General features: G+C 49.4%; 4 protein-coding genes across 4 annotated transcripts; 2 read left to right on the top strand and 2 right to left on the bottom strand.

Annotated features, from left to right (window-relative positions):
- Nucleotides 1-169: 169 nt before the first annotated feature.
- Nucleotides 170-2,082, bottom strand: F5147DRAFT_647422 (uncharacterized protein; the record flags this gene model as incomplete). The annotated part of the gene is made up of 6 exons (XM_041433200.1): nucleotides 170-616; nucleotides 758-892; nucleotides 938-1,069; nucleotides 1,124-1,544; nucleotides 1,587-1,897; nucleotides 1,945-2,082. 6 exons carry the CDS (start codon nucleotides 2,080-2,082, stop codon nucleotides 170-172), a joined length of 1,584 nt encoding a protein of 527 aa, XP_041299290.1.
- Nucleotides 2,083-2,398: 316 nt separating this feature from the next.
- Nucleotides 2,399-3,987, top strand: F5147DRAFT_766952 (uncharacterized protein; the record flags this gene model as incomplete). Its single annotated transcript, XM_041440824.1, has 5 exons — nucleotides 2,399-2,498; nucleotides 2,549-2,856; nucleotides 2,888-3,281; nucleotides 3,335-3,679; nucleotides 3,731-3,987. The coding sequence occupies 5 exons, from the start codon at nucleotides 2,399-2,401 to the stop codon at nucleotides 3,985-3,987; spliced, it is 1,404 nt and encodes a 467-aa protein (XP_041299289.1).
- A 419-nt stretch (nucleotides 3,988-4,406) lies between these two features.
- Nucleotides 4,407-6,073, bottom strand: F5147DRAFT_647420 (uncharacterized protein; the record flags this gene model as incomplete). The annotated part of the gene is made up of 6 exons (XM_041433199.1): nucleotides 4,407-4,483; nucleotides 4,533-4,970; nucleotides 5,019-5,332; nucleotides 5,401-5,684; nucleotides 5,721-5,810; nucleotides 5,870-6,073. The coding sequence occupies 6 exons, from the start codon at nucleotides 6,071-6,073 to the stop codon at nucleotides 4,407-4,409; spliced, it is 1,407 nt and encodes a 468-aa protein (XP_041299288.1).
- A 206-nt stretch (nucleotides 6,074-6,279) lies between these two features.
- F5147DRAFT_647419 (uncharacterized protein) lies at nucleotides 6,280-9,831 on the top strand (the record flags this gene model as incomplete). The annotated part of the gene is made up of 10 exons (XM_041433198.1): nucleotides 6,280-6,282; nucleotides 6,340-6,621; nucleotides 6,672-6,757; nucleotides 6,842-7,385; nucleotides 7,433-7,936; nucleotides 7,982-8,645; nucleotides 8,692-8,866; nucleotides 8,933-9,238; nucleotides 9,344-9,519; nucleotides 9,575-9,831. The coding sequence occupies 10 exons, from the start codon at nucleotides 6,280-6,282 to the stop codon at nucleotides 9,829-9,831; spliced, it is 2,997 nt and encodes a 998-aa protein (XP_041299287.1).
- Between the last annotated feature and the right edge of the window lie 2,529 nt (nucleotides 9,832-12,360).

Genomic DNA, 12,360 nt, shown 5'->3' with positions numbered 1-12,360 from the left:
ACGGACTGGAACTTCGGGGTTGGTCACCGGAAAGTAAGGCCATGACCGGCATTGCAGCAGCACATCATAACGGCGCGTCTCTTGGGGTGATCAACAGTGAAAGAATAACAACAACATTATTGCGCAGTTCCGAATTATCTACCACTACATGGCGACGGTAAGAATACATTTAGGTGGTGGGACCCTTCCCAGATGCTGATTCACTAGAGGGCTGGTTGATCTGGGAGCCTGAAGGTCCGGCGCGTGTGGCGGCGATACTTGGAATGGAGGCACCGGCGATGGTGGACGGACCTGGGGTGAAATTGAAATAAAGCCGTTCCATTGCCTGTGCCTGCCCGGCGCTCATGCCTTGACTGTATGGGACTGTATGACCGGTGGGAGGAAAGAACACAGCATTATTAAAATGAGGAACGGGTGGGCTGGGGACAACACGTTGCCGGATAGATTCATAGGCATTCATCAGGACGGCAGTACGATTTCCTTGTGCAGTCAACATTGACTCAGTGCTCCGGATCTGACCCTCACGAGTCTGAGGTTTGGCATGCAAGGCCTTCACCTCCTCTTGCAATATGGCGATCTCGGCACACATTTTTTCCATGGCTCGGATGTCAGTATCCTGAGCAGCAAGGCGGGCATTCATGGTTTCAACCAACTCAGCCATCTTGGCGTTCCGAGTTTGGATGTCGGCCATTTAAGTCTGAAGGTCATTGATGGTGTCCTGAACTGCCATGAGGGGCGACACTGAATCAAGTTTCACCTCTAGTGTCATGGCCTGCAAGTCCCTTGCAACCGTGTCACCGGACACGTCAATGACCATGTCTTTGGCGAATGATGGAGGCGATTGAGTAGGACGAGGAGGTGGCATGTGTGGAATTGCAGCAATTGGAGTGTTCTTTATGGAATGAGAAGGAGCAAGACTCGGATTTTGGGAGCTTACAGCATTGACATCAGCCTGCATCACCGTGCTCATGGTGCCGACAGGCTCAGGGGCGACCATTGCCTTTTGTTCCACAAATGTAGCTTCACCTTTTTGCTGGTCGCGTGTGGCGGTCCTAGTGCTCACCCGTTTCTGGAGAATACAGTAATTAGACAAATACAAAGATAGAATGACAAAGCTCCCTACCTGAATCTCATACCATGGTTTCCGTTGATCACCAGTGTTTTGCATCTGCGGTGGATGGTTAGATCCTTTTTTTGGCAGCCCGCCAGAACTAACATCTCTCGACTTCTTCCGCCCACGGTCCTGCTGGTCAGTCTCCACCAGTAACGTAACTTCCTTTCCCTTCCCTTTCCTATCCGTTGGGACCTCAGACCCAGACGAGACTACTATCTCCACCTGCTTGCTTTTCGGCTTTGGCCTTGGTCTAGTCAGCATTGTATTCGTATTTCCCGGCGCGACATCCTCAGCTTTGTCTACAATCGCCGGCGCGATGACCTTGTCTTCATGGCAAACAGTGACCTCTTCGGATGCACCAGTGGACCTCCGCTTCTGCTTGTGGAGAGCATCGCCTTGGGTGATATCCCCAACAATTTCCACTTTGTCACTGTCCATACACAAGGCTATTGGCATCTTCCTTGTGACAGACCTTCCGGGCAGCTTTGACTTTGCTACCACTGAAGGGACCGCCAGTGTATTTGTGGCTGCATTTACTGGTGGTGTATCTGCAGGTCGCGACATCGGTGCTGGGGCCGATGCAGTCATTGCCTTGTGAGCCTTGCCATATAACTGATGGCGCTCGATGCGAGGGTCATCAGACTTGATGTTGTTCCACACCGGAACACTAAGAAACGACGTCTGGCCAACACGATCTACATGCTCCATCAATTCCATGGCCACCGAGAGCAAGATCGGTGGTATTTCAGTTGCCGACCGTGCATGACTTTGAAATGCCAGAGTCTGTGCTTAATTAGGTAACAGTGCATGACTAATGAGGACATGCTGACCATTATGTTTGCCATCTCTGTGGCCATGTTCAGGTGGCCGGCGGGACCTTCGGTCAACTGCAAGGCTCTTGCCAAAATTTGGAGCATGCCGGCGGTTACCTCATTGAAGGCCTTGTTCAAAACTTCTGAGGATGGCATGATGAGCAGGGAATGTGAGTGTAGATAAAAACAATGGGGACAATTTGCTTGTCATTATATGGCAGATGGAATGAATTAAAATTTCATGTCATAATACAAACTTGGCTCGGTCACCTGTGCCATGCGGCGGCATGCGGATTCAGAAGCACTGATCTCTGACCACGTGTCCACTTTTTTACGCAGACAATCTATTGTCCTGGCTAAGTGTTTAAACCCGCAGATGCGGCCACAACACAAATCGGCACATATTTAATGCTCACATCTTCGAAGGTTCATCCAATCACTCATCTGAAACTTCATCACTGTTTCCTACAACATGACTAATGCTAACAACTGTCACGTCCATTTCGAGCTCCCCGCGAATGGGGATACACCCTCCAACTCGCTGATTTCCAACACCGGCAACCGACCTCCAAGTACGTGTTTCTGTGGCATGTAGTGTGATTTTTAATTTATTTCCAATTAGGGTTCAACTTCGGGTTTGGAAGTTCGCACAGCCCTCTTACAGCAGACTTGGTGCCTGCGAGGCGTACCATACCCCAAACCTTCAATTTTGGGTTTCTGGTGCGAAAGCAAGTCATGGCAGAGGCCCTTGTGCCGGACCTGGCACATCAAACAGCTGTCACGCCACTACAACCTCAACAATTCAACTTTGGGTTTACGGTGAACGAGCAAAGCCCAGCGGCAACGGACTTGAATCCACCGTCACCCTCCCCAGCTCCAACAAGATTCAACTTTGGCTGGACTCACTCCCATTCCACAGACAAGCCAGCGGTTCTGGCAGGCCAACCGCTCAGCACGCTAGGCCCAGCGGCAGTCGACTCGGAGCCCACACCATCTTCCCCAGCTCCTACAACATTTAATTTTGGCTGGACTCAGTCCTTTGCCACAGAGAAGCCGGCAGGTTCAGGCAGCTCAACCATTCAACTTTGGAATGGATGTGGAGAGTCACATTCAACCTGCACTACCCTCGCTGCAGGATGTCCGGCGCACCCGCCGTAGTGGTTCCAATACTCCCAACAATGGAGTGCCAGCTTCGGTGATCCCTCTCAAGAGACCGCTATCTCTGCCACCACCCTCCACTCCTCCTCAGGCACCGGCGCCCGAACATACAGCCAAGTTCAACTTCGGCTGGAAGCAGCCGCCTTCAGCAACAGCGGGTGTTGCTACCCATGTTGGGTTTGACCATCATAATAAACGTAAGTTGCACATGTATATCCATAAGTTATCCAAAGATTAACCACCAATCTAGCATTCCAGTTCGGTTGTAAGGTCCCTCCAGCAAAGGTAGGGGAATGGACACCAGCGCCTATTATGGCCGCTGTGCCACAAGCAGCACCAGTGCCGATCACAATCACCTTGCCCCAAGTAGTACCGTCGCCTATCATAGCCACCGTGCCAGAAGCGGCACCAGCTCCTGAGTCAGACCCCTACACGCCAAAGGCCTTGCCAAACTGGGAGGGTGCTTTCCCCACTGCCAAACGATGGAAACTCGATTCCGCCAGTCAAGCGACCCACCAAGACACCATCGGATGCCTTATCGGTGACGCTGAGAAGGCTGCCATTGACATTGTGAAACAGCTCAATGGAGATGAATGTAAGTCCCGCAACTGACATTACTCTTCCAACTTTACTCACTTCTTTACAGTTGATCGACTCGCCCAAACAATGCTGGGCAGCCTCATTAGGCCCGGCGATGATGTCCGAGATCCCATGCCGGAAGAGGTCTTGGATAGTAACTGCGCTGTATTGTCAGCGTTCTGTGAGTCCAGAGATTGGTTGACTAGGATCTTCAAAGATCTTATCACTATTCATCATGCATCCGAGCACCACATACACCAGCTTTCATTCATGGACTCTCTTACCAATGAGGTTGAGATAGCAGAGAGGACTGCCGGTAGTTAGTAGTACATACAGTATATCTTTCAATTAGTCGTGGCTGTGTTTCTTTAGTACCACCAATGTTATGTTAATGGCGAGACATTCACATTGCCGATGAGTTATGCCGATGTACACCGGCAGACAGTCTGCTTTTCATTCCATGCCGGCATATCCTAAAGATGCAATATGACATAATGATTACTTCCTGCCACACTTAGCCCTTGAAGCTTCTGGCACAGTGGTTTTACTCCTGGTTCGCTTTGCTGGCGTGTCACTCACAGTGTTGGTGCCATGGCATTTCAAGTTCTTGGGAGGCTCATTTGATGTATATGCGACCTCCTTGCTTTTAGTTCCAGTCGCTGGAGATGCGGCTGGTGCCTTCAATGTCATTCCCTGTGACTTGAGAGGCTGTCCGGAGGGAATAGAACCTTTCATCAGAGGATTCAGCACCCTGCCGACCTTGGTGACAGCTTGTCTGATATCCCGCCATGAACTTGCAGGCCGTGACTTGATCTTCTTCCTGGTCGGCAAGGCGACCTTTGGGGGCGGCGAAATCTCGGGCTCTACACCAGTGGATGGTGCTCCCTCATCTTTACTGGATGACCTAGAACCATCCTCTCCCAGATCACTGTCCAACTCGTCCTCCGAATTGCTATCATCCGGCACACGGCGGCGGTTAGCTTTAGGGTTGGCTTTGCCCTTACCCTTGCCTTTGCTCTGCTTTGTGGCATTGCCACAGTGAGCACTGGGTGGACACAAGTCTGCCTCTTGCATCTCGCCATTGGAATCTTTCCAGGCCTTGAATGAGAAGGCCGGTTGCATGTCATCTTTCTGGCGGGCAAACCAGAAATCTAGTACAGTGGTGGCATCTGCTTTATCCATCTTGGATGGCTCCTTGAGCTGCACACTGGTCGGCCAATGGGCGCCGTCAAAAAATGCCCATGGGTCATGGATTACATCTCCCCATGGCACCGCCGCTTTCAGGTTTTCTTTGCCGGAGCACATTCCTGTTCAGAATCAGAACGATGTACAATCTGAAAGAGCAAAACAAGTACTATAGAGCTTCGTCAAGAAAGACCGAATCATGTGCTGTTGTTCGGCTCGTTTCCATCCCGTTGTGTCGGGCAGAATCGGCCACCCATCGGCATCTTCGTCAAGTTCAACTAATTTCTTGGCGACTTGTTTCTTTGATTTGACCATCTGGGGCTCCCCATCATCCTCGCCGTCTAAACATTCACTTGCTTCAGTATGCTTGCCGGTAAGACATTTACATGGCCTCACCAAATTGCTCCCCCACATATTCCACTCATTCAGGCATGATGATGCTGTCCCAATCCCTTGTCTTGATAAAGCTCTCGCCATTGCTGGACTGTTCATTGAAGTCGTGGCTGCAGTCACTGTTGAATAAATCACCGATCGATTGGAGATGACACTCACCCTCCCAACATGAGCTTGCCTTGGCTGTCCTTCCAAGCTGATAGGATGCAGACTCGCATTCCGGCTTTCTTGAACATTTCAGTCGCAAAATGCTCAATCATGTCGGCGCCCTTACTCTCAGTGATCTTGGCCTGAATATCCGGCGGTGCTGCTTTGTTGTTCCACCTCTCTGCCATGGCCTCCGCTCCCTCTCTCTCCTCCGCCGACAAACAATTAATGACTGTCTTTGCTGCCTTTGGCCACTTGGTAATCATCCCCTTGGTTCCAGCCATCTCTCCGGTCTTCTGTCAAATCGAGGCTTTGTGTGTGTGAATCAAGACTTGCCTTGCCGTCCAATGACGGCCATACTTGATAAGGGGCTTTGCAGCTCCTCTCCGGCGAGACTGGTTCTGCAACCACTGCTTGTAAATCTTTGACAGACATGTTATCATGCTCCGGGATCTCCGATATGTTATAAACTGTTAAATACCTTTCGCCGAGCTTTCAACAGGGCCTTTTCCTTGGTGGGAGCTTGGAGGGATGCTTCCTTGTAGATGGCAAGCAGCACCCTTGATCTTTCTTTACCTTTCACAGACTTCCAGTCTTCTAGATGGGCTCTGAGGACCAAGACTTCAGCCTTCTGCAAGCAAACCTTTTTTTGTGGAACCACGATAGGAGATTCACTTCTTGGCATGTTGTGTTATGAAGGATGGTGATGGTGAATCTTTCCAGACTCAACAACAGTTGGTTGACTGTCGTTGGTGTTCCATGGTTTTGTTCTGTTCTGCTCGGTTCATTCCCCCTATATTACAGTTCATATCATGGATATATATCAGATATGATTGCTGTGTTCTGCTCAGTTGAGCTTATATTACAATTCTTATTATGTACTTGTAACCAATGGTGATTGATTGATATGACCATATTGCATCAGTCAATTGAAACTTGTCATTCTTACAGATTCTTGTACAGTACTGGGCTCAACAAATGGGAGGTTCTAGACTACAAGAGTGGACTCCGAAACATAAGTATGCAGTGGTGGAGTGGCAGAGAACATATAGGACTAGAAAGGTGGTTGGCAAATGGGTGGAGAGACCTATCATTAGTAGATCAGTTCCAGCAACCCCTACTAAGTCTTCCTCAAAGCAGGAATCTTATGGTATGCTTTACCATGGGGGAGATGACTTTTCGGGCGACCTTGGTGATCACAGGGTGACTCCACTGCACCTGCTGAAGTCCCTGGTGAGCCATCTGCCGATATCACCTCTATTTTACTACTGATCTATATTCAGAGTCAAAATGATTATATATGTCAATGGGTCCCAAAGACCAAAGCATATCTTGACATACTCCTTGAAAGAGAGGTTCCATCAGATAGGTCATGTATCATCTGTGGGACAGATGGTGTCTATAAATGCCATGGATGCTTCAGTGAGCCTCTCTTTTGCACAAGTTGTTGCAGAACCCAGCACCAGAGGCTTCCCTTCCATCGGGTAAGCCAATGGACAGGCTTGTTTTTTGAGGAAAGTTGCTTGGTCAAGAGTGGGATGGTGATCTGGCTGGGGCATGGAGGAAATGCTTGCCCATGGGACGATGATGTAGGGGAGTCAGCTCTGTTCACTACAGGGGAAGGAAGTTCTGATGTTTCGGATGCCAAAAGCACATCAGATGAACCAAATGCCGAGCCGAGTGCAAAGGAGGCTCATGACCTACCAACTGGCATGCCGTTCATTAAGAACAACAAGGCCATGACAACAATAGTCGACAAGTCTGGAGTACATACCCACATCATCAAGTATTGCACATGCCCAGAGGCTGCCGCCACCGATATACAGTTGTTTCACATGGGTTTGTTTCCGGCATCATTCATAGAACCAAAGACAGCATTTACCTTCGATGTCTTGAATGACTTCTTACTCGACAACCTGGAGTGCGGGACCTTGGCGATGAATTATTACAGCAAGTTAAGGAGGATGACCACGAGCATCTTTCCTCACTTGGTGCTGGTGAGCTTTGTGGTGCCCCACCTGCTATTTCATTAATTGTCATAAAGGACCATTACCGGGAGCTCATGAGGGTGGCAAGACAATGGCGGAAGTTGAAGCTCCTGAAGTGGAATGGCTTCGGCCATGAGGAAAAGGAAATCAGACCCGGCAATCTAGCCCTCTTCTGTCCAGCCTGTCCCCAGCCAGGAATAAACGTCACAATCACTGCCAGAGGCACTGCCGAGGACATCGATGCTAACAATGGATCTGATCAAGAGACTCCAAGTTGGTTATACACAAGATCACTTGTCATGGACAGAAACTTCAAAGCTGAGCATCTCCATGCCACAAATCCTGCCGATGAAGTGTCTCTCATGGACAGCCGTGGATTCATGGTTGGCAATGCCATGTACAAGGAGCATTTGGCCATTGCCAAGGATGCCGTGCAACGATCGGAGTGCAACAACCACCATGCCGTCAATTTGGCAAATGCATCTCGTCAGAGATTGGAGGCGACCGGCATCAGCGGATGTGCATGTGTGAGGCATGGTTGTTTTGTCCCGCACGCCATGGTAGATTTTTAGAAGGGAGAAAGGTATGTACAATGACTTGGACAGTACACATTATCGCCAACCGCCAACAGACAGATGAACATGGATTATGCTCTGTGCGAGGCATTGAAGCTCAACGCCGAGGGCATCCACCGCGTATTGACCTTCTATGATGTGAACTGTCAGTACCATAAGCACCTACAGGACTGCATCGCTGACAGTCCATTGCTGAAGATGCATCCGGAGCTGGAAATCACCCCCGGCATCGGACTATGGCATGTCCATGGCCATCCAGACAGCTGCTATGTCAGATATGCCTCCAATTTCATACAAGGCGCAGCCAGAATTGACGGCGAGATCATGGAGACATTATGGGTGCCGTTAAATATAATCTCACCGGCGGCCCATGGCATGGGAACTCCTCACCGAAAAGAATGCCTGGATTACCAAATGAATGATTGCAACTTCATGAAAATGATCAGAATGAGTGGGTGTCTCATTTATCCTTTACATGAATTTGAAAGCGGAGACCGTACAGGCAAATCACTTTGCCACAAATACAAGGAAGCTATGAAAGGGGTCGCCGACAGCAACATGGCATTTGAGCGGCTTGATGAGACCACCGATGCCAATAAAGTCAAAGATTGGGAGGCCGAGGAGAGGTTGGCACATGAACAGTGGCGCCATGATCCAACAGCAATGGACATTTATGAAGTTCAACTACGCAAAGGTATGTTGACTTGTCGCATGGACAGTCATTTCTAATTCTTGCACAGCGCCGACAAGAAAACAGCAAGAGTTACAGTTGTTAACGGCGCAAGGCCGGCGGCCTGGCGAGGCGCGCCGGAGAGGTGCGGCAACATGGCTGGCAGAGGGCCTTGGTATCGAGGAAGCCCAGGTCACGCTGCAGATGGATGTTAGAAAGCTTGGACATTGGTCAACAGATACTCAGTGATTGGTGATTGGTCGCTGACGTGATACCATGCAACGGGATATTGATCGCTGGACGGCGGCCAGAGCAATAATTCTTGGTGAGGAATTAGGCGACAATGACATACAGATCATGCAACCAGATCTGCTAATACTTCAAGAAGAGGCTGAAGAAGATATGGATGTTGAGCTTAGAGCATTTGAGCTGGAGAGAGGGGTAATTCCTTTGCCTTCCAATTTGGGGCTAGAGAAATGTGCAACCCTCGGCATTGCTGATATCGCCGATCAGGAACTCACGCTCCGGCAAGGTCAGGCAAATGATGCCCTGCACCACATCAGGGTGCATTTGGCTGACAAGGCAGTCATTTTCCGGAAGACTGTCAGAGTAGCAAAGTCCTAAGCGTTGTCTACCAGAGCTTGGGCTCAAGTTCATTCAGTGGACAGGGCGGTCAGCATCAATGCAAGTATCTATTCCAAATGCCGATCGCAATTGTCCAGACTCGGCGCAGACGATGCACTGCTCAAGAGATACCAACCGTTGACAAGGGAGCATCTCAAGGTCAGTACTGCCGTCGCCAATCCAAATTCAAGAGGGCAGAGGAACAATGTGCTAGCTTGGTTTTGGTCATTGGATGTGGAAGGGGACTCCAACAGCAGTGACTGGCTGAATGAGTGTGAGCAGGTCACCGATACTCCATGTAACCGGCGCTTATACTGCCGATGGTGCAGTTTACTGGCTTCGTGCCAAGGCTATGAGAGACCGATGGGCAGAAGAGTTGTTGCTTGTTCAGCATGAAATGGATTGGACATGCAACTTTTTGCTCCAGAAGGCTGATGAATGGATCTGTCTCGGTGCCATCTCGAAGCTCGCCCAGAAGCATGGACATGTGGCATACTCGGAGAGGCAGTGCAAAATCTATCAATGTCTCTTCGGAGAGGCAAGTGATTCATTCAACCAGGCGATGGCTGCATGTCCACCGGTGTAACACACTAGCATGTTGAATGCTAAAGGCTGCTTCAATATATGCTGAATTAGTTTACCATCACCGAAGCACACACGATGGCACCCATCGGCATGGTTGGAGGTCGTCAGCAATGGCAGCCAATCTACAAATGTCCACAAACACGATGGTCCAGCGTGTGTGAGTGTCCGCCGGAGTGATATCAATAGTCCACATATTACAGTGACCTATCTCCATATAATACGAGGGAATGGATGTGCATAATATCCCATATGATACGGGCCAGCGGACCATGGGCCCATGATAAAAATATCCTCGACTGTGATGGATGGGCCAGGAGGCAAATTATTCCCGATGGAGGTGGGTGGGCCCATGCAGGGAATATATAGAGTAGATGAGTGGGCCGATGTACATGAATATTGGGTAGACGGGTGGGCCGAGGCAGTTGGATATTATGCAGATGGGTGTATTAAGGTAGATGTGTATGAGATAGATGGGTAGGTACTTGTTATCACATTCACGGGTGGGCCCAGACACATATTAAATTAGACGGGTGGGCCAAGGGTATTATAAAATATTGTATTAGACGGGTGGGCCCAGACACATATTAATTAGATGGGTGGGCCGAGGGTGTTGTATGGGATGTTGTATTAGACGGGTGGGCTGAGGGTGGTATAAAATATAGATGGGTGGGCCCATGTGTATCATAATTGTAGACATGATGGAGCTGAGGTAGTTGTACATCAACCAAATCAGAGGAGGTAATAGATCAAAGTTACCAAGTTCCCGGAGCAGCAGGTGATCTCCTGACATGGCCTTTGATGGTGCACAGGTTGTCTTGCAGAATGTGGAATCCGGGGTGCAAAGCTTGTGTTGCCCTACGAGAAGCCAAGTTCCGACCACCAGAATTTGAGTCAACTGTACCGAGTTCCAAGTTCCGGGACCCGGAACTCAACACATAATTTAGTTAATACTTTCCGTGTTAAATGGCCAACCGAAGTTGAGATGTTTCTGAAGAGAGCAGCAGGTGCTCTCTTGACATGGCCTTTGATGGTGCATAGGTTGTCTTGCAGAATGTGGAATCCGGGGTGTGAAGCTTGTGTTGCCCTATGAGAAGCCAAGTTCCGACCACCAAAATGTGAGTCAACCATACTCAGAGGAGGTAATAAATCAAAGTTACCGAGTTCCCGGAGCAGCAGGTGATCTCCTGACATGGCGGTGCGAAGCTTGTGTTGCCCTATGAGACGCCAAGTTCCGACCACCCAAATTTGGGTCAACCGTACCGACTTCCGAGTTCCAGGACCCGGGAGTCGACAAATGAATATCTGATGACCAGTACACTTCCAATCAGGTAGTATTTCATTGAGCAATGGATAATAATACATCTTTGACAGCCAAAATTATCCCAGGCTCCCTTATCTGATCCTCTCTATCTCCACCCCCTTTAACACCAAAGTCCAGACATCCAGCATTCAGCGTCTGATTTCCCAAGATTAACATCCAGCATGAACAGTTCTTCCCCTTCCACTCCTGATAGCATAAACATCTGGCGCACTTGGGCCCTGACTGTGACTTATGAAGCAGGGGAATATACCGAACAGAAATTCAAGGCAGAGAAGACTGGAGGAGGCCCAGTCATACCTTCCCCCAACCTAGACACTGATCTGGTGATGGCGTGCAATCGCTTGGCTGATGTACTCATAAAGGCATATAAAAATCACAGTGGGTCTTCTTGCAGATTCGGAAAATTCATTTTATCATTCAAATTCCTGCATGACAGTTCAGATGCAGATGGATATTGCAAGATATAGCAAATTGATCTCCCCGAAGGACACCAGGCATAATGAACAAAGAGAGGCGAGGTTGCTTGAGAGGTGTCCTCCTGGCCATGAAGGCAAAAGGTTGGTCGACAAACCTGCCACAATTCTCGATGCATCCAGTGCCATCATCGCATGGTACCTCCCAGACGCCCTGACCGACACCACCCAGGTGTGTAATATACATTGTTACTCAATGGATATTGAATATCAAATGGAACCTACAGAAGGAAATCAGGGAGGCCACCGATTTGCTCGCTCCAAGCCTCGAAAAAAGTGTAAGGGCTGATGGCATTTGGCGAACTAATCAAAAGTGGTTCAAACGGGGCTCGGATGATGTTGGCGCAACTCCCAGATGTATCGATTTATCTCCGGCATGGTTTCAACAGGGACACGAGGTAGGATCCCATGAGATGGTGATTCCGGCAGTCATACTCACCAATCCCAAAGACTATGTCCGATCCGGAGGTATCTGCATCATTGAAGGGACCTTCCTGCGAGAATATACTGAAAGCCATTGCAAGGCCAGCAGCCATCGCGTCCGCGGCACTCAGGGTCATGCATCCTGAGCAGTACTGGGCAGGGTTGCGAACCTTGTCCAACCTCGGACATATAGCAGTAAGCAAGGATCTGCCACAGATGCTGGAGGCCCTGCAGTACTGGGCATCCGTGTTTAACACCCTCTCTATCATTTCCAATCAGGAAACCCCCAATCATCGAGACCATTTGTCTATTG

The sequence above is a fragment of the Suillus discolor genome (genome assembly GCF_016758755.1).
Source record: "Suillus discolor strain FC423 chromosome Unknown F5147scaffold_2, whole genome shotgun sequence".
Classification (NCBI taxonomy): Eukaryota; Fungi; Basidiomycota; class Agaricomycetes; order Boletales; family Suillaceae; genus Suillus; species Suillus discolor.
This window is presented reverse-complemented; position numbering and strand designations above follow the sequence as displayed.